General features: G+C 51.3%; 1 protein-coding gene across 1 annotated transcript in view; it reads left to right on the forward strand.

Annotated features, from left to right (window-relative positions):
• Nucleotides 1-18,872, forward strand: part of LOC137427627 (transcription factor Sox-6) — a 115,779-nt gene that overhangs the window by 92,584 nt on the left and 4,323 nt on the right. The window contains exons 9-11 of the mRNA XM_078777963.1: nucleotides 1,212-1,317; nucleotides 7,117-7,397; nucleotides 7,800-7,872. Coding sequence (XP_078634089.1) covers nucleotides 1,212-1,317; nucleotides 7,117-7,397; nucleotides 7,800-7,872 — 460 coding nt within the window. The remainder of the gene's footprint in view (nucleotides 1-1,211; nucleotides 1,318-7,116; nucleotides 7,398-7,799; nucleotides 7,873-18,872) is intronic.

Here is an 18,872-nt window from a genome sequence, read left to right on the forward strand (position 1 = left end):
TTGGCTGATTTCCAAGCAGATGGCAGTTGACCTTGAGCAAAAGAGAGGGTGAAGAGAACAGAGAGAGGGAGTGAAAGAGCGGAAGAACAGGATTTTAGGACCCGTGGGCTGATGCCGTCAGGTCCAGTTGTAAAATCAGAGTCGAGGGTTGACCGAAACTTTTCCACCTTGTCAGGAGGAAAGGACACGGAGTCCAGGAGCAGCTGGGTACGACTGGGTATGGTGGGTACAGAGAGGGATGGGTTTGGGACACAAGATTTAGAGGCAAACACAGAGTTGAGGCATTCAGCTTTTTCACGTGCGGAGTCAGCTGTGTAGCCGTTTGAGGTAAGGGAGGGGCTGGAGTGGGAACAAACACCAGAAACAGATTTGACCAGACGCCACCAGGATTTGTAAGAGGGAGACAGATAAGAGAGTTCGGTCTTGAGAACGGAGAGATATTCTTTCCTGGCTCTCCTGAGGGTGGACACACACTTGTTTCGGGCTTTGTGAACGGAAATGAGATTTCATTTTCAATGAGATTAAGTCTGGTTTGTGAGAAGCAACCTATATGGAGAGATCAGTCAGGCTTGAGCGAAGGCCCCGGATGTTTGAGGTCCATACCGTTAAGGAAGAGGGAGGAGAGGCATCAGGTACAAGAGAGGGGAGGGGTGGAGGAGGGTAAGATGATGGAGGAGAGGAGGAGGTAGGGAGAGCAGTTGATAGTGTCGGAGATTGCAGAAGAGCTCGGAGAAAGGGCAGGATGAGGAGGAGAAGGAGGAGAAAAGGCTTGGTGGTGATGGGGTGAGGCACAGTGAGGAGTAATATGAGGGGTGGTGGGGGAGAGGTAGAAGATTGGAGAAGGTGGGAAGAGAGAGGTACCTCGACAAGATAATCCTGTAGTTAGCTCAGACAATCTAGTTGCATGAGGTGGCCATTCTGGGTTAGCCAATGGGAAGCACTTAGCTGAATCCAAAGTGTGTAAATGTGGAATTTGCAGTTGCAAAACCTGTCCTATTTTTAACCACAAACAATATAATTAATTGTACAGTAACTGCTTTATCTTACAATAAATCTTACAATAAATCTTATCGACAAAGTAATTTCATCCAACAGAAAAAATTAATCTTTTATTTATTGATTTTATAATTTTTAATCCAAAGCATTTTTTCTTTTTTAAATTTCAGTTGAGCCATTTCTCTTACCTCTCACATTCCTCTTTTTCCACATAGCCGGACCTTCAATTCCAACAACCTCTCAACCTCTCCGCTCGGATTAAGTTGGGGGATGTGCTGCCATCCCTATCACCTCCTCCCCCATTGGTTATCAACTCAGCTGGTGAGATCATACTTTGGTGTGCTGTACTCTTGTGTTACACTCGACCTCTGTCTCAGTTATACGGTCGAACCATCTCAAGTTATTTACGAGCGACTGTTATGCAGCGTATTACATTCAGAGCATGCTTAGCGCTTGTGTACTTATTATTTGATCATGGAACAAATTATTTATTATTTCCGCCACCAAAGCAGGACGGAGGTTATGTTTGTGAACAGGATATCTCAAAATGTTGTGGATGGATTCGGATGAAATTTGGTGGAGAGGTTGGGGTGGATAGGATAGGTGATTCTTCACCATTGAGTGATAGGGCCAAAAATGATATACAGCATGATATTGTCCTGTCCGTAAGCCGATGAACACCAGCCTTGGATGAATAGCCAGAACAGAACAGATGAATAGCCAGAATAGCCAGAACTTCTGCTCCAATCGGCTCATCTGATCATGTGCTTGTTAAAGTGGACATCTCTCTGACCATTCTCAGAGAGCCTCCTCAGCGTCGACGAGTCTGGCATTTCACTCAGGCCAACTGGCATGGTCTTCAAGCAGCCATCAATCATCTGGACTGGTCTCCCATCTCTACCGCCTCTGACATCAACTCATCCTGGGAATTCTTCCAAAGTAAACTGCTCTCTCTCATGCACAGATTTATCCCATCTCGTCTTCAGTTGTCATGGATGGTACCTCGACATTGAGGAAGTATTGAGGTATTGAGGTATTGAGGAAGGATGAAAGTGACTGGTTGAGAAGAGTGATGGAAGTTAATGTAGAAGGAAGTAGAGGACGGGGAAGACCGAGAAAGACTTGGCTAAAGATGGTGGAAGAAGAAATGCGGGCAAGAGGGTTAACAAGGAGAGATGCAGAAAATAGGGCAAAATGGAGAAGATTGTCATGGGGACCGCAAGGCTAACCCCCGCTCTAGCAGGGAACATGGCCTTAAAATGCATGTTGTTGTTGTTGTTGTCTTCAGTTGTCATACCCTTCCTCCCGTCCATGGTACACGGAATCTTGTGGTGAGGCTATTGCCCAGAAACAACTTGCTTTCGTCTCCTGGAAAGCAAATCCAACGGAAGGAAATCTCATTTCCTTTCACAAAGCCCGAAACAAGTGTGTGTCCACCCTCAGGAGAGCCAGGAAACAATATCTCTCCGTTCTCAGGACAGAACTCTCTTATCTGTCTCCCTCTTCCAAATCCTGGTGGCGTCTGGTCAAATCTGTTTCTGGTGTTTGTTCCCCCTCCATCCCCTCCCTCACCTCAAACGGCCACACGGCTGACTCCGCGCGCGAAAAAGCTGAATGCCTCAACTCTGTGTTTATCTCTAAATCTTGTGTCCCAAACCCATCCCTCTCTGTACCCACCGTACCCAGTCGTACCCAGCTGCTCCTGGACTCTGTGTCCTTTCCTCCTGACAAGGTGGAAAAGTTTCTGTCAACCCTCGACTCTGATTCTGCAACTGGACCTGACGGCATCAGCCCACGGGTCCTAAAATCTTGTTCTTCCGCTCTTTCACTCCCTCTCTCTGTTCTCTTCACACTCTCTTTTGCTCAAGGTCATCTGCCATCTGCTTGGAAATCTGCCAACATCACCGCTTTGCACAAAAAAGGTGCAAAAACAGATCCCAGCAACTACAGACCAATCAGCCTTCTCTCAATTATCAGTAAAGTCATGGAATCCATCATTGCTTCAGATATGAAATCTTTCCTCTTCTCCAATGGCTTGATCTCTGATCATCAATTTGGTTTCAGACCTGGTCACTCTACTCTGGACATGCTGCTTCTGCTTTCTCAGCAATGGATGGAGGTCCTCAATGCCAAACAGGAAATTAGAGCTGTCTCCCTTGACATACCACGTGCCTTCGATACGGTCTGGCACCCCGCTCTGCTCACCAAACTCTCCTCTGTTGGTATCCATGGAAATCTCCACGCATGGCTGGCGGACTTCCTCTCTAGTCGTAGTCAACGTGTGGCCCTGAATGGGTTTCTCTCATCTCCTCTTCCTGTTCAGGCTGGAGTTCCCCAATGCAGTGTTCTGGGCCCTGTGCTTTTTCTGGTCTTCATCAATGATCTCCCCGACTCTCTTGAAAATCCTCTCTATCTCTTTGCTGATGACTCTACTCTCTGTCGCTCCATTCTTCATCCCTCAGATCGACAGTCTGCGGCCTCCTCACTCTCTGCAGACCTGGACAAAATCACAGACTGGGCAAACAAGTGGAACATGTCTTTCAATCCTGACAAATCTCACACTCTTACGATGTCTCTCCGCAAAGACCGACTGGACAACCCTCCCATCTACTTTCTGAATAATCCTCTCCAAGAAGTTCTGTCACTCAAACTTTTGGGTCTCACTATCTGCCATGATCTTTCCTGGGAAAACCACATTTCAAATCTGGCCTCCAAAGCCAGTCGCTGACTGGGCATCCTCCGTCGTGCGAAGTCCTTCCTTGGCACACCTGAGCTCCTCACCATGTACAAGGCTTTCATCCGCAGCTCAATGGAATACTGCTCTCCCCTCTGGGCTGGTGCTCCTGCCTCACACCTAGCTCGTCTTCACGCTGTTGAAAGCAAAGCATTCAGAATCATTGGAATCTCCCGCGATGAAGCTAACTCCAAGGGCCTTTCACTCACTCACCGCAGGCAGGTTGGTGGTCTTTCCGTCTTCTACCGACTCCTCTCTGGCCTTGCCCCCCCAGCTCTCTCTGGGCTCTGTCCCGCAAATATTCCTACAGGTCGCACAAGATCTGCCTGCAACCCTCTTATGGTTAAACTGCCAAAATCAGGACTCTCTGCTCACCTTCACTCCTTCATTCCTCTTTTCTCCCGCCTCTGGAACAAACTCCCTCACTCTCTTCAATCCCACTCCACCCTCCAGGTCTTTAAAACAGCTGTTCACCACCATCTCTTATCTTCCCCCATCCAAAACCTTGATCTTTTCTATCCCCGATAATTTCACCCCAATTCCACTTTTTGAAATACCAACTTCTGACCTGGAAGTCCTTGGTGTCCTTGTGTTTTATACTTCTCCCACCCCCCACCCCCCCCACACCTTCCCACTCCTCCTCCCCCCGAGCCCTCTCCCTCCCACACATCTCCCTGCTCTCAAATGTTGTGTGCTCTCAAGTGTTTGTGTGCTTCCCATTCTCGTCTTCTGCTCCCTCTTTTTATATATTTTGTTTGTCTGGTTGATTTGTTTGTGAAGTAAATGTCAGCTCTTTCACGAGCCTCGATTCAGTATACAAAAAACAAACAAAAAAAAACAGTCCTTATTTCCGAGGCGAACAGCCGAAAAAGGCGGTTGGTTTTGTCGCGCGCGGGATGGAAGTAAGCGAAGTTCTTACCTGAACAGAATCACACGAATCTAATCCGGAACCCACAAAACATGCAAACACGACCAAGAAAATTCAACAATAATGATTTTAATGTAAATAAATGAAGAAATGACAATATCGAAATAAAGGCTGAGGTAACTTAATTTCCTACCCGAGGTACCTCCACATGCAGACTGAAATACAGACGAGGGGACAGATAAAAGAAAAATACAATCCATTTAGCCGGCCGGCACTCCGTTTTGGCCCTAACGAGGACTTTTAGGAGCTTGGTGGTCGTTTAAGCTCGAAGCCCCACAGGCGGGAAGCGCGCAAGATGGCCGCGAGTCGCGCGCCTAGCAGTCACCAGTGTGAGGCAAGCAGATCGGATGGCCTCCTTCGCCCCCGAAGAGCATCACAGCCAAAACCTCCCTCACAATGCTGCCCATGCAGCCAAGAGCTCCTCACTCTCTTCAAATGTGCACCACAAACGCCAGCCTTCTCCTCACAGGTGCAAACCAAAGATGGCCAACCTTCCTCTTTGAGCAAAAAAAACGAAAAACCGAGAGAGCGACTCTTTGTCCAACCGTTGTTTCTCCCTAGAACCATCTGCATGACGTCACCCCGACCAGTGGCCGAGTTCCACCGAATCACCCATGTCTCCTTGACCAATCACAAAGCTCGACACCCCACAGGCGGGAAGCATGGCCTGCTAGCTTTGCTCTACCACGCCCCTCGTACCACTCTGGGGGTGTGGCCTTTTTCCTTATTAGGTAGGTGGGGTGTGGTTTACTTGCTGAATGGCTCCGCCTGGCTTGCAGGGAATGGTTGTTGTTGTTTAAACGGAGGTTTTTATGGCCGGCCTTGTTGTAGCTGTAAAAATGTAGGGAAAAGCCACAGGGGGCAATCGCATACTGGGGGAAAACGAACCTTAATCCCTATCTAGTTAACACAGCTTCACCCATCATGTGAAGACACAATCCTAAGCTCCAGTTTCCTTACTTAAATACATCGAGATGTCTCCTAGGCATCCATGCTCAATGCTATAACTATATAATCCAATCTTTCCTATGGCGTTCCATCATCTACCTCCACAAACGTAACAATATTGAAAAAAAAGTTGTGGACGACTTGTGACAAAACCTAGTGGATGAGTTGGTTAGGCGACAAGAACAAGCCGATTAGATTTTGGTTCAGATCCGGATCTAGATCTGGCCTATCAGTGGGACACAAAACGTGAACTGTTCAGCCTGGCAGAGCTATGCGCTCTACCGAGTGCCGATTTATCATTGTTTGTGATTCTAAGATTTGTTGAGGGAAGATGTTAATTGTAAAAGCAGAGTAAAGAAAAAGGTGGCAATTATTAATATTGCTGGTAGATTTTAAGGCCTGTAGAATCATCGCAAGATTTAGGAAAATTTCTGGTGTTTTCTGGATAATGAACCATCGTTTTGCATTAATGAGCAATTTCTAGTTGCATTGGGTTATAGAATCATGTAGTAATTGTGAGTACTTTCTAGCGGCAAGGGCTTTTGCGAGTGTTCTGGGACTGAGTATATCTAATGGCAAAGTGGAGTGGAGAACAAGCCAGTCGGCACCTTTTTTGCTTTGCTGTCCACAATGCTATGCTGGTGTTTTTTAACTGCGAGGTCAACAAGAGCGGAAGTGAGTCAACAATCTCACTTCCCTGCAAGCCAGGCAGAGCCGTGTCGCAAGTCAACAAGAGCTTCACGTGGCGGTTGTTGTGGTTCTGTTGGGGTCGATTTTTGAAATGTGCACCCATTGGTCGTACAGCTGCCGGAACCCACCCACATGTGTCGCTTCACTCCACCCGCCATGGCACCCAGACCAAATAATAAGGCTGCCGTCTTGGTTTTCTGGTCCGCCTAAGACATCAGGCCTGTAGGCCCCTGCTGATTATACACTGCCTGGGTTTGTTGTGTCAGATTTTCCATTGGCTTTGTTTGAGTCGAGTGTTATTCATGATGAGGGACCTCGAAAAATCTAATCATATGTTCAATAAAAAATATTAGGAAGGTTTAATCAAGCCCGTTGGGATGCGCCTCCCTAAAAATAATAGTTTTACATAATTTTTGAACGGCCCCATATTGGGGTTAAACACTCAATCCGTGACCGTGTGATGAATCGGCTCGTTCTGATATGACCGTGGTAGAGTCTGTCATGGATGAGCGGTGTCGAGTTAATCTTTGACAGCACATTAAATGTGTGTTTCCCAATCACGGTGTTCCTCTTTTAAGAGTGCTTTAAATGCGCGTTTCCCAATCAGCCCGTTACCGGTTTTCGGCACAGGTTGTGACCACAGTGCGGTCATTCTTGTTGTCTCTTAAACCAACGCAAGTTTGGACTACACCTGCCTGATGGTAAGATATAGAGTAGTCAATGAATCTTGGGTTTTACAACACGGATCTTTCATTGTTTTTTGGGTGACAACTGAGGGTGACCTTTTCTTTACCCTTCTCTTCTCTGTTCTACATTTTAGAGCTTCCATGCCAAAAGAAAGAGCTGGAGATAATTCCTGGGCCAATAGATGGAAAGAGAGAACGGGAGCCTGTAACCACATCATTGGACAAAAGGAGAGAGCGTGAGGCTATGACCATGGCAGTAGATGGAAGGAGGGAACGCGAGTCTGTTACGATGGTTGTCGAAAGGAGAGAACGGGAACCAGTTACCATGGCAGGAGATGGAAGGAGAGAAGGGGAGCCACCTTCTGTGCGGATGGAAGGATGGAGAGAACGAGATATGGTTTTGAGTGGGGAAAAGGTGAGTGCTGAACTGTCTTTATTTATATATTTTTTTAGTGGGTGTTCAAGGCTGAAAACTTGTCACCACGCGTTTTTTAACTTTCAAGTCCCTCGTCCACATCGTGTTATCTATACATTTGGTGTTGGCTTGATGGTTAAGGTGGCTGGCTTACGATCATAGGGTCTTGGGTTTGAGCCCTGTCATGCCGTTAAATAACACCAGATGGGTTGACTCAGCATTTTGTCCTTCAGAGGTTGGCAAAATGAGTACTAGCTTACTGGAAACAGGGAGCACTGCATCAGTGGCACAGCTGCGGGCACAGCAATGATGCAACCAGGAGCCTCAGGCTGCATGCGAAATAATAATGTTCCTCAATCTATTTCTTGCTATCTGCAACATTAACAGCCTTTATTCCGACAGGACATACTTCCTGCTCATGCTGTGTCAGGTGACGGGAAGCCTCTGCCTCAGACTATCAAATCGGAAAATGGCGGTGAGCTGTTTTTGTTGGTCAAATGACATTTTAATATTGTTTCCTAAAAACCATAGATATGAACATTTTTGTTTTAAACAAAGAACCACAAGCCATATTATACTTATCCTGCTTCAAATGTGTAGCCACCTCCAAAAGATTACTTTTTGAAATGTTCATCAGAGGAATTGGTTATTTCGGAATACAAAATAGTTACGTTTGTGGGGGGTACCAATGAAATACCTTTGGGCCAGATAGGACTGTAGAGGGTAGTGTGCTCTGACTGTCGTAAAGAGAAGAAACACCCATGTAATTAAGTAGGGAATCCGTTGGACCGGATGTCACGTAAGGTTGTTTTCTCCATGAGAGGGGTGGAGCTATGCTAATTAGTTAAGGTATAAGGAGTAATTCCCTATCTGTAAATTGCCTCTGTGGTTTTCCCTTTGTTCCTTATGACACACACCACACCAGCCGTGCACTCCGCACCTATACTACATCTATCTATAATTCCAGTAATCTCTGTCTGTACGTTTGTACGTTTGTCTGTCTGTGACCGCTGTTTCTCGACAACCACGGGTCCGATATACTTTTAACTTGCCAGGTATATTGCTGGGGACCCGAGGATGTGCCTTTTCAAGGTTTCATATTAATCGGACAATTACTTACCGAGCTATGTCCAAAAAACGATTCAACCAATCAGAGAGCTTGCAGAGGGCTTTGCGAATGGACCAAACCATTCATGTAAATAGAGGGGGGGGGGGGGGGTTCTGTGGTCGTTGCGAATGGACCAAACCATTCACATCGAATCATCGAATCACATCGAATGGACCAAACCGTTCGCTTTGGACCAAACCATTGCATGTAAATAGAGGGGGGGGGTTCTGTGGTCGTTGCGAATGGACCAAACCATTCATGTAAATAGAGGGGGGGGGGGGGGTTCTGTGGTCGTTACTGCCACGTGGTTTCAAAGTTTTTTTTTGTTGTTGTTGTTTGCACGCATGTTTTTTTGCACCCACGTACGGGCACGCCCTAGGATGTTTACACACACACACCCCTACACAAATTTTTTTTTTTTTTTTTTTTTGGCAAGGAACGGGCACCCACGTACGGGCACGTCCTAGCTTATATATAGTACGGGCATGCCCTAGTAAACACTAAATAAAGTGACCGGAACGAGGACATTCAAACGCCACTGACGCCACCAACCGAGTCATTGCTGGGCCCGGCAGGAGCGGCCCTGAGGCCCCGCCCCGAGAGGTGATGATTGGTCAGGGCGATGGACTGCCATGATGGACTCTTTGATTGGAGCGCGCACGGACGTCATCATATGACGTTCAAGCACCAGGGACAAAAAGGCGAAGCGACCGCCTTTACTCTCCGTGTCCCGACATCGATAGCGAACAGTCGCTTATTATTTGCTCTCGTTCGGTTCTTGGTGTTCATGCAAGCAATCGCATTTTCCTTCTCTTGGCTTTTACTTCAGACGGTCGCCGCTCGTGCACTTTACTCTGTTAGGTTTCGACGTTCGTGGCAGGCGGTCGCAGTTCCTGCACACCCTTGGCGGACACATCCTTCTCTTGTCTCTTGTTGGTGCTGGTTTCGTAATGGCTGCGCTTGGTGCTGTGTGCACCTGAGAGGAATATCAGGGCTCGGTGGAGGAAGGACGAGGGAGAGCCTGGCCTGTTTAGAGAGAGAGAGAGAGAGAGAGAGGGGAGAGAGAGAGAGAGAGAGAGAAAGAAAGAAAGAAAGAAAGAAAGAGAAAGAGAAAAAAAAGAAAAAAAAAGAAAGAAAGAAGAAAAGAGAGTGTGTGTGACAGAGTCAGAGTCTCACCTGGCACTTTGCTTATGGATAGTGTAAAAAGGAGAAAATATAAGGTTTAACTGGATTAATGCAACGGAGCTTTAAATTATAGGACTGAGGGAATGGATGAGAGCACAAATTGATAAACACAACATACCAAACATGCAAATTGCTTTACGATTAGAGGAGAGAGAGAAACATGTAAAGAGGAGAGTTTTTCGTTTGAATCGATAACCCCAAGGTAATTTTAAACAATCCGTAGACACGTGATTATTTAAAACAGCTACAAACACCTTTATTGTTTCAATATGTAACTTCTGAAATGTCTCAAACGCACAGCGATGCCTTCCTCGCACGTGCTGCGCATTTGCTTTCATTGACTCACTTCCGCTGATTAGGGTACCTTGACCCTGCCATTGCTGGAGTGAAATCAAATCGGTTTTTTTAAACACAGTTTGCAGCGGTTTTTTTTTCTATGGATATCGCCCCAGACAAGTCATACAACCACTCCAGGTAAGGTAGAAAAATATAAGGATAAAGCAAAACAAAATATAAATGAATAAAAAAATAACAAGAAAACATCAAAGACACCGGAAGTAGCAGAAGTCGGGTAAAATGCGATTAAACCTCAAAGATGTCGGAAGTATGAATTGACATTCCTCCTAAAGCAGACTAAATCGTAGGATAATGGGAAGCATGTTACAGGTAGTGAATTCCAGAGTGAGACAGCAGAATTCCTTGCAACCATATAAAACTATCTGCATAACCTTTCGTTCTGCACTTTGGATCAGCTATAGTGTATGGGTATGCAGAGATGGCAAACCGGGTCTGGCATCCAAACACTGGTAGGGGAGGAACCAAGTTAGGAAGTCCAACAAAGTCCAACAGAAAATATCTGCAGAACAAACCAAGAGTAGCAATCGACCTATGGTGAGAGAGTGGTTGAAGAGTTGAACCCATCTCTACACCAACCATGTTGACTATGCATTTCTGGAGCCTATCAAGTAAAGATAAGTGGCAGGCTGGTGCTCCAGCCCAAATGTGGCAACAGTACTCCATGAGGGGGCATATAGTTCCCTTATGCAGGTACAAAATGGCCTCATGAAGGAGCTGTGCTCCAACGCGAGTTGAAAGAATTGACGCGACCAAAGATGGAAATTCGTCCGAGTAGGTTTAATAAATGTATCACACTCGGGTACTCTGACAAGCCCGTTTATCGGGCAGCAATATATATACACATTTATGTCGGGAAGTTTGCCCGGCAAAAGCTATACCGGGCATGCCCGGGTATCAAGGGCGAGCCTTGGAAAGGCGAGTCTGGACCTGCCCTGGCGTGTTTGGCTGCGGCCTGGCAAGTCGAGGCTGGGCGTGCCCGGGCGCTCTGGACGAGCACTGGAAAGGCGATAGCGGGCATGCCCGGACGCTCTGGGCGAGCCCTGGAAAGGCGATAGCGGGCATGCCCGGACGCTCTGGGCGAGCCCTGGAAAGGCGATAGCGGGCATGCCCGGACGCTCTGGGCGAGCCCTGGAAAGGCGATAGCGGGCATGCCCGGACGCTCTGGGCGAACCCTGGAAAGGCGAGAGCGGGCATTTCCGGGAAAGACGAGACCGGGCGTGCCCTGGAGGTTCGGGCGTGCCCGGGAACAGTGAGTCCGGGCATGCCCGGGAGAGGCGCGTCTGGCCGTGTTCTGGCCGGTGCAAGGCGATTGTGTGCATCCAGCGGTAACCGCTACACACGCCCCTCCAGAATCGACCTGCACCGGCAGGGTCAATTTAAGGGGGGTCCGGATGACCCGGCCGAAGCGACCCCTGGAGGGTCGTGGGGAGGGGTCCGACGTGGTGGTGGGTGGTCGAGCGGGGGGAACTGTGGACGGGGGGCGGCCTCGCCGCGGAGGAAGGGCCAACCGTGGTGGTCGGTCGACGTCCATGTGCGCCGGTTTGAGGCGGTCCACAGAAATCCGGTCCGGCCGGCCGCCGAAGTCGACGATGAAAGACTTGTCGCCCTGTCGCAGGACCCGGAAGGGCCCGTCGTACGGCGGCCGGAGTGGCCCCCGGTGCGCGTCATGACGCACAAAGACGTACTCCGCTGTGCGAAGCGCCGGGGGGACGTAGGACTGGGGGCCACCGTGGCGGGACGTCGGCACGTGGGCAAATCGTCGGGCGGCCTCCTGGAGGTCCGAGCGCTGGCGAGCGGCGGACCAGGGACTGGTAGCGTCGGGCACGAATTCGCCCGGGACGCGGAGCGGCTGGCCGTAGACGAGCTCGGCGGCGGACGCCTGGAGGTCTTCCTTGGGGGCCGTGCGAAGGCCCAAAAGGACCCACGGCAGCCGGTCGGCCCAACCGTCGTCCTGAAGGCCGGCCATGAGTGCGGCCTTCATGGAGCGGTGAAACCGCTCGCACAACCCATTGGCTTGGGGGTGGTAGGCCGTGGTGCGGTGCAGCGTGACCCCCAACGAACGGGCGACCGCGCCCCAAAGCTCAGACGTGAACTGTGGGCCGCGGTCGGACGAGATGTCCGCTGGTGCGCCGACGCGCGCGACCCAGGTGGCGATGAACGCCTGCGCCACGTCGGCGGTGGTGGTGGAGGTGAGGGGGACGGCCTCCGGCCACCTGGTGGTCCTGTCCACCAAGGTGAGCAGGTGGGTGAACCCCCACGAGGGGGGCAGGGGACCCGCCAGGTCCACGTGGACGTGGTCGAAACGCCGTTCAGGCACGGCGAAAGGTGCCAGCGGGCCTGGGTGTGGCGGTGGACCTTGGCTCGCTGGCAGGCCGTGCAGGCGTTGGCCCAGTCGCGGATGTTTCGTCGAAGGCCGTGCCAGACGAAACGCGCCGACACCAGCTTCTGAGAAGCTTTCCGGCCCGGGTGAGAAAGGCCGTGGATGGAGGCGAAGATGCGGCGCTGCCAGGAAACGGGCACGATGGGGCGAGGCTGGCCCTGGGAGACGTCGCAGAGCAGGACGGTGCCCGCGAAGGGGATGTCGGCCAGGCGGAGGCCCGTGTCAGCCGCGCGGAGTGCCTGCACCGAGGCGTCGGTGATCTGGTCGGCCGCCATGAGCGCGAAGTCCACGCCGAGGTGGACCGCGTTCGCGCTGGCCCGCGAAAGGCAGTCGGCCACGGCGTTGTCTTTGCCGGCGACGTGCTGGATGTCCGTGGTGAACTCCGACACGGCGGAGAGGTGGCGCTGCTGGCGGGCCGACCACGGCTCCGTGACCTTAGCCATTGCGTAGACCAACGGCTTGTGGTCGACGAAAGCCGTGAACGGGCGGCCCTCCAGGAGGTGTCGGAAATGGCGAACGGCCAGGAATAGCCCGAGCAGCTCGCGGTCGAACGTGCTGTAGTTTAACTCGTTCGGCCGGAGTTGCCGGCTGAAAAAAGCGAGTGGCTGCCAAACCCCGTCCACCCATTGCTCATGGACGGCGCCCACCGCGTAGTTGGAGGCGTCCGTAGTGAGGGCGATGGGCGCGTTGAGCACCGGGTGAGCCAGCAGCGTTGCGTCGGCGAGGGCCCGTTTGGCGCTGGCGATGGCCGCGGACCAAACAATGTCATGCTTGGCCGGCTTGCCCCGGAGGGCCTCGTAAAGAGGCCGCATGAGCTGAGCAGCGCGGGGCACGAATCGGTGATAAAAATTCACCATGCCGAGGAACTCTTGGAGGGCCTTGATGGAACAGGGACGCGGGAACGTGGTGATGGCCTCGGCCTTGGTCGGCAGCGGCACGGCCCCGGTCTTGGTGATGCGGTGGCCCAAAAAGTCAACGGTCGTCGCGCCGAAGTGGCATTTGACCGGGTTGACAATTAAGCCGTGCTCGCTGAGGCGACCGAACAGTGTTCGGAGGTGGAGGAGGTGCTCGGCGCGGGACGTGCTGGCGACGAGGCTGTCGTCCAGATAGACGAAAAGAAACGGCAGGTCGCGCAGCACGCCGTCCATCAAGCGCTGGAACGCCTGGGCCGCGTTCTTGAGGCCAAACGGCATCCGCAAAAATTCGAACAGGCCGAACGGCGTGATGACGGCCGTCTTCGGGACGTCGGCCGCCCGGACAGGTACCTGGTGGTTACCCCCGTATCAGGTCAATTTTCGAAAAGATGACCCGTCCCGCCAAACGGGCGGAAAAGTCCTGAATATGCGGGATCGGGTACCTGTCGGGGGTGGTAGCGTCATTAAGACGGCGGTAGTCGCCACACGGGCGCCATTCACCCCCCGGCTTTGGCACGATGTGCAGTGGCGAAGCCCACGCGCTATCGGAGCGCCGCACGATGCCGAGGTGCTCCAACGCGTCGAATTCGGCCTTCGCCATGGCGAGCTTGGCTGGGTCGAGGCGGCGGGCCCTGGCGTAGACCGGCGGGCCCGTAGTGGGTATGTGGTGCTCGATCCCGTGCCGCACCGCGACGGCCGAAAACGTCGGCCGCGTGAGGGCCGGGAATTCCACGAGCAGGCGAGCGAACTCGTTCGTTGCCGGGAGGGCGCACGCCAGTTGGGTCGGCGCGGAGCTGCTCAATGTGCACGCCAGGGAGCTGAAGGTCTCGGCGTGGACAAGGCGACGTCGTTTGACGTCGACCAGCAGCCCGTGCGCGCAGAGGAAGTTGGCGCCCAGCAAAGCCACGGGGACGCTGGCGGTAACAAAAGCCCATTGAAAGCGCTAGCTGCCGAAGCAGAGGGTGACGACGCGTGGGCCGAAAGTGCGTATTGCCGAGCCATTAGCAGCGACCAAAGAGGGGCCGCAAACTGCGTCCAGCCTGTCCTGCTCGGAGGCGGGTATGACGCTCAGTTGGGCGCCGGTGTCGCACAGGAAACGCCGCCCAGACGCTTTGTCCCGAATAAACAGCAAGTTGCCCGAGTGGCCGGCGCTCATGGCTGGGAATGAACGCCGGCCCGGCCGTTTCCCGACCTGCCGAAAGTGCACGGGGGCCGGCACGTCCGAGCCTTGTGTCCGAACCTGGCGTGGTAATAACACCATGCCCGGTCAGGTGGAGGCCCCGGCCGTCGTGTCGGAAGCGGGCGGTGCGGCGTGGCGGCCGCCAGTTGCACCGGCAGTTTTGCCTCCAACCGCGCAGGGCGCTCGGGCGTCGTGGGCGTCGCCTCGGACGGCGGCGGGCTCCAGGTAACCGAGCCGATGTGCTGGCCCGCCGAGGAGATCTTATCGGCTTCCCTGGCGAGGGCGCGGGAATCCGTGATCAACGTGCCAGCCAGGGCGAGGCGTACCGGGTGACGCAGCTGGCGAAGGAACAGCTCGCGGAACAGAAAATCCGGAGAGTGCTCACCGAGCAACGAGAGCATATAGTCCATGCGCTCGGACGGGCGCGTGTCGCCGAGCTCGGGCAGGTCAAGCAGGCGCCGTGCGCGTGCTGCCGGTGAGAGGGCGAAAGCGTCGAGGAGGAGTGTCTTCAGCGCGTCGTATTTGTCAGCAGCCGGCGGGTGCTGGAGGAGGCTCAAGGCGCGGGCCGCGGTGGTGGAACCGAGCGCCGCCACAACATGGTGGAAGCGGGTGTCGTCCGCGGTGATGCCTCGCAGGGCGAACTGAGAGTCCGCCTGAGCGAACCAAACAGCCGCGTGAGCCTCCCAGAAGGTAGGCAGTTTAAGCGTCACTGCCGTATCCATGTCGGTAGGTCACCAATGAAGGAGCTGTGCTCCAACGCGAGTTGAAAGAATTGACGCGACCAAAGATGGAAATTCGTCCGAGTAGGTTTAATAAATGTATCACACTGGGGTACTCTGACAAGCCCGTTTATCGGGCAGCAATATATATACACATTTATGTCGGGAAGTTTGCCCGGCAAAAGCTATACCGGGCATGCCCGGGTATCAAGGGCGAGCCTTGGAAAGGCGAGTCTGGACCTGCCCGGGCGTGTTTGGCTGCGGCCTGGCAAGTCGAGGCTGGGCGTGCCCGGGCGCTCTGGACGAACACTGGAAAGGCGATAGCGGGCATGCCCGGACGCTCTGGGTGAGCCCTGGAAAGGCGATAGCGGGCATGCCCGGACGCTCTGGGCGAGCCCTGGAAAGGCGATAGCGGGCATGCCCGGACGCTCTGGGCGAGCCCTGGAAAGGCGATAGCGGGCATGCCCGGACGCTCTGGGCGAGCCCTGGAAAGGCGAGAGCGGGCATGCCCGGGAAAGACGAGACCGGGCGTGCCCGGGAGGTTCGGGCGTGCCCGGGAACAGTGAGTCCGGGCATGCCCGGGAGAGGCGCGTCTGGCCGTGTTCTGGCCGGTGCAAGGCGATTGTGTGCATCCAGCGGTAACCGCTACACTCAGGAGGTAAATACCTCTGCGCTCGATAAAGCCAACCAACTCGCTTGGAAGCATTCTTAGCAACACCAGAAATGTACTTATCCCAACGGAGGTTAGAAGACATGTCCAGACCAAGAAGCCAAAGCTCCGATGATTCTGTTAGGTTGAAGATCCCATGTGCACAGAAGGGAAAGACCTGTTTCTAGAACGAGATATGGACAACAGTTTAGTTTTCTTTGCATTGAAGGTTACCAGCCAGTGGTGCCCCCACTTCAACACATTCTCCAAATCATTGTCCAGAGAAACTCCGACCTCATTACGAGTGGCATTGAGTGAGGAATCATCAGCATACATGGCTAGCTGAGACAGAACATTATCAGGAAGATCATTGATATAAACAAGGAACAACGTGGGACCAAGGACAGAACCCTGTGGAACACCAGAATTGATGGAGCAGGTAGGAGAAGATTGACCCTCAAGTACCACCTTCATCTTGCAATTTGTAGGGAAAGCTGAGATGATTGAATGCATCGCTCCAGGTACACCATATGGCTGAAGCTTGTGGAGCAGACCCCTGTGCCAAACTTTATCAAAGGCTTTTGAGATACCCAAAGCAACTAATCGAGCTTCACCCTTGAGCTCCAATGCCCTGTTGAAATGATCTGTAATTAAGGATAGCAGATCGCCAATAGAATGAGAATAGCGAAAGCCATACTGGCAGTCATTGAGAAGTTCATTGTCCTCCAGATGGTTCAAACAGAGTCAAACTAAGGACAATTCCGAAATGGTTAACCATAATTGTTGTGTTCCTGGATGCAAATCAGAATATCAAAAACATGGGAAATATGAGAAATATCCATGGATGAGAGTTGTCACCTTCCTACCATTTCCTGTTAATACTAGCGAGCGGCTGTAGTAGACAAGGAGTGCATGACGGCCTACACGCAACTCGAGGATGTGCACTCGTCACTTCCTTGTGCTCGACATGGATGGAAGTGGGAAGGAAAGTCCATCTTGGAAGGACCGAAATCCTGAATTATTCCCATGGGATGATTGGAGTCTCATACATATATGGTGCTTTTGGAGAGGGTGAGTGAGAGAGTGTGTGAGATTTGTCAAGATTGAAAGACATATTCCAAGTGTTTTTGCAGCTTGTGATTTTGTCAAGGCCTGAAGAGATTGAAGAGGCTGCAGCCTGTCTATCTGAAGGATTAGGGATGTCACGGCAGAGGGTGGAGTCATCCGCGAATATATGAAGAGGATTTTCATCTGCAGGCTGAACATCCCACTGATAGTCTAGATCTGGATCACTTGAAAAAAAAATTAATCTCAGATCAGGATCTGGATCTTCACCAATATCGAATAATAATATTTTTTTTGAATGGAGGAGGGGAACTAGGATAACATTGAGGAGGTATAAATTACAATATTGGGGGGGAGGGGGGGAAGTAAAATGAGGAACATGGCGTCAAAAGGAACACATCATTTTCATTTTGTCTGTCTGATGATTTGGCTTGAACAGCACAAAAACAAATACGTTCAAGAAGGTACGATTTAACAAGGATAATTGGACGGAAACGCAAAACAATACAGGGATGAAGATGTAACAGAAAAACGAGACAAATCCGGTTCGGTAAACTTAGCTTTGATCAGGTGCAAGCAGCAGCTGCAGATTCAACCAACACGTGGACAATTCCACAACCCGGAAGTGTTTGTGTGATTGACTGATTTCCCGACTGCCCAGATCATCAGTTGGCACCGTTCTTCTTGGAGGTTTCGATCTTTCAGCCCAATTTTGATCCTTTCATCCTTTTTCAGAACTACTCCAAATGGCTGCGCTACAACCTCGGTTGTGGGTCCACATAAGTTGATTAGCTACCTCTTGAAGAAGTTCAGTCACTCTAATTTTTCGGCCTCACTAATCAGTCATGAACTTGGGCAAACTAGACTTCCAGGTTGGCCCCCAAAACCATTCACCAACTGGGGATCCTCCATCGTGCAGTCCTTCCTTGGCACACCTGAACTCTTATCCACCTACAAGGCTTTCATCCACAGCTTGATGGAGTACTGCTCCCCCCTCTGAGTTGGCTCCCCTGCCTCAGAACCTGCTCAGCTTGACACTTTGAAAACCAAAAACCTTCAAGATCATTGGAATATCCCGTGCAGAAGCTGAGGCTATGGGCCTATCACTTTCCCTTATTTCTCCAAGTCTCTCTCTATTTTGTCCCTTGCAACCATATTGTTACTATTTCCTCCTTTACTATTCGTTTTGTTCTGTTACATCTTGATTCATTTCATGTTCTGGCTCCTTCATGAGCCTCAACTTTGTATAAAAAAATAAAACGTGGGGTGGACGTGCAGCAATGTATCGTCACATCATGGAATGGGTGATGGAGTATGAATATGTGATAATACATTAAATACTCGAGCAAGAAAAGTTTGAATCGTGACATTGCATAGCTCAAACTTTTAAAGCTCAAATTGGGTTGACTGACTTCCTGGACACAACTGAGGTTGTGGATCTATTGATGTAGTTAATCAACTGATGTGGGCCCATGGCCGAGGTTGTGGATCCGCCATTTGGAGAGGTTCTTGGTTGAGGATCAAAAGCTCGAGGAAGAACGGTGCCATCTAATAATCTGGGCAGTTGGGAAATCGGTCATTTTCTTACAGGTTAAGGTCCCCCCCCCCCCCCCCCCCTCCCTCATCCACAGATATTTCTCGTATTACCTATATTCTCGTGAGTCCAATTTGCATTCAGGAAGAGAACTTTTTTGTTGTTGACCATTTTGAAATTGCCACTCTATCATAGAAATCCAATGTTTTTCTTGTTCTCAAAGTTTTGTTGCGAGGACTCTTTTCAGGATCATCACCGAGCCCCGGACAGCTTCCAACTGTAGCCCATTTGGAGTGATACTCCCAGTACTGTTTTTAAAGATCTCCGTAAGATTCTTCTTTCTCATTCCTGTTGCTCTAATAATCACTGGTACAATTTTGGCAC

The sequence above is a fragment of the Myxine glutinosa genome, chromosome 5 (assembly GCF_964187855.1).
Source record: "Myxine glutinosa chromosome 5, kmMyxGlut1.1, whole genome shotgun sequence".
Lineage (NCBI taxonomy): Eukaryota > Metazoa > Chordata > Myxini > Myxiniformes > Myxinidae > Myxine > Myxine glutinosa.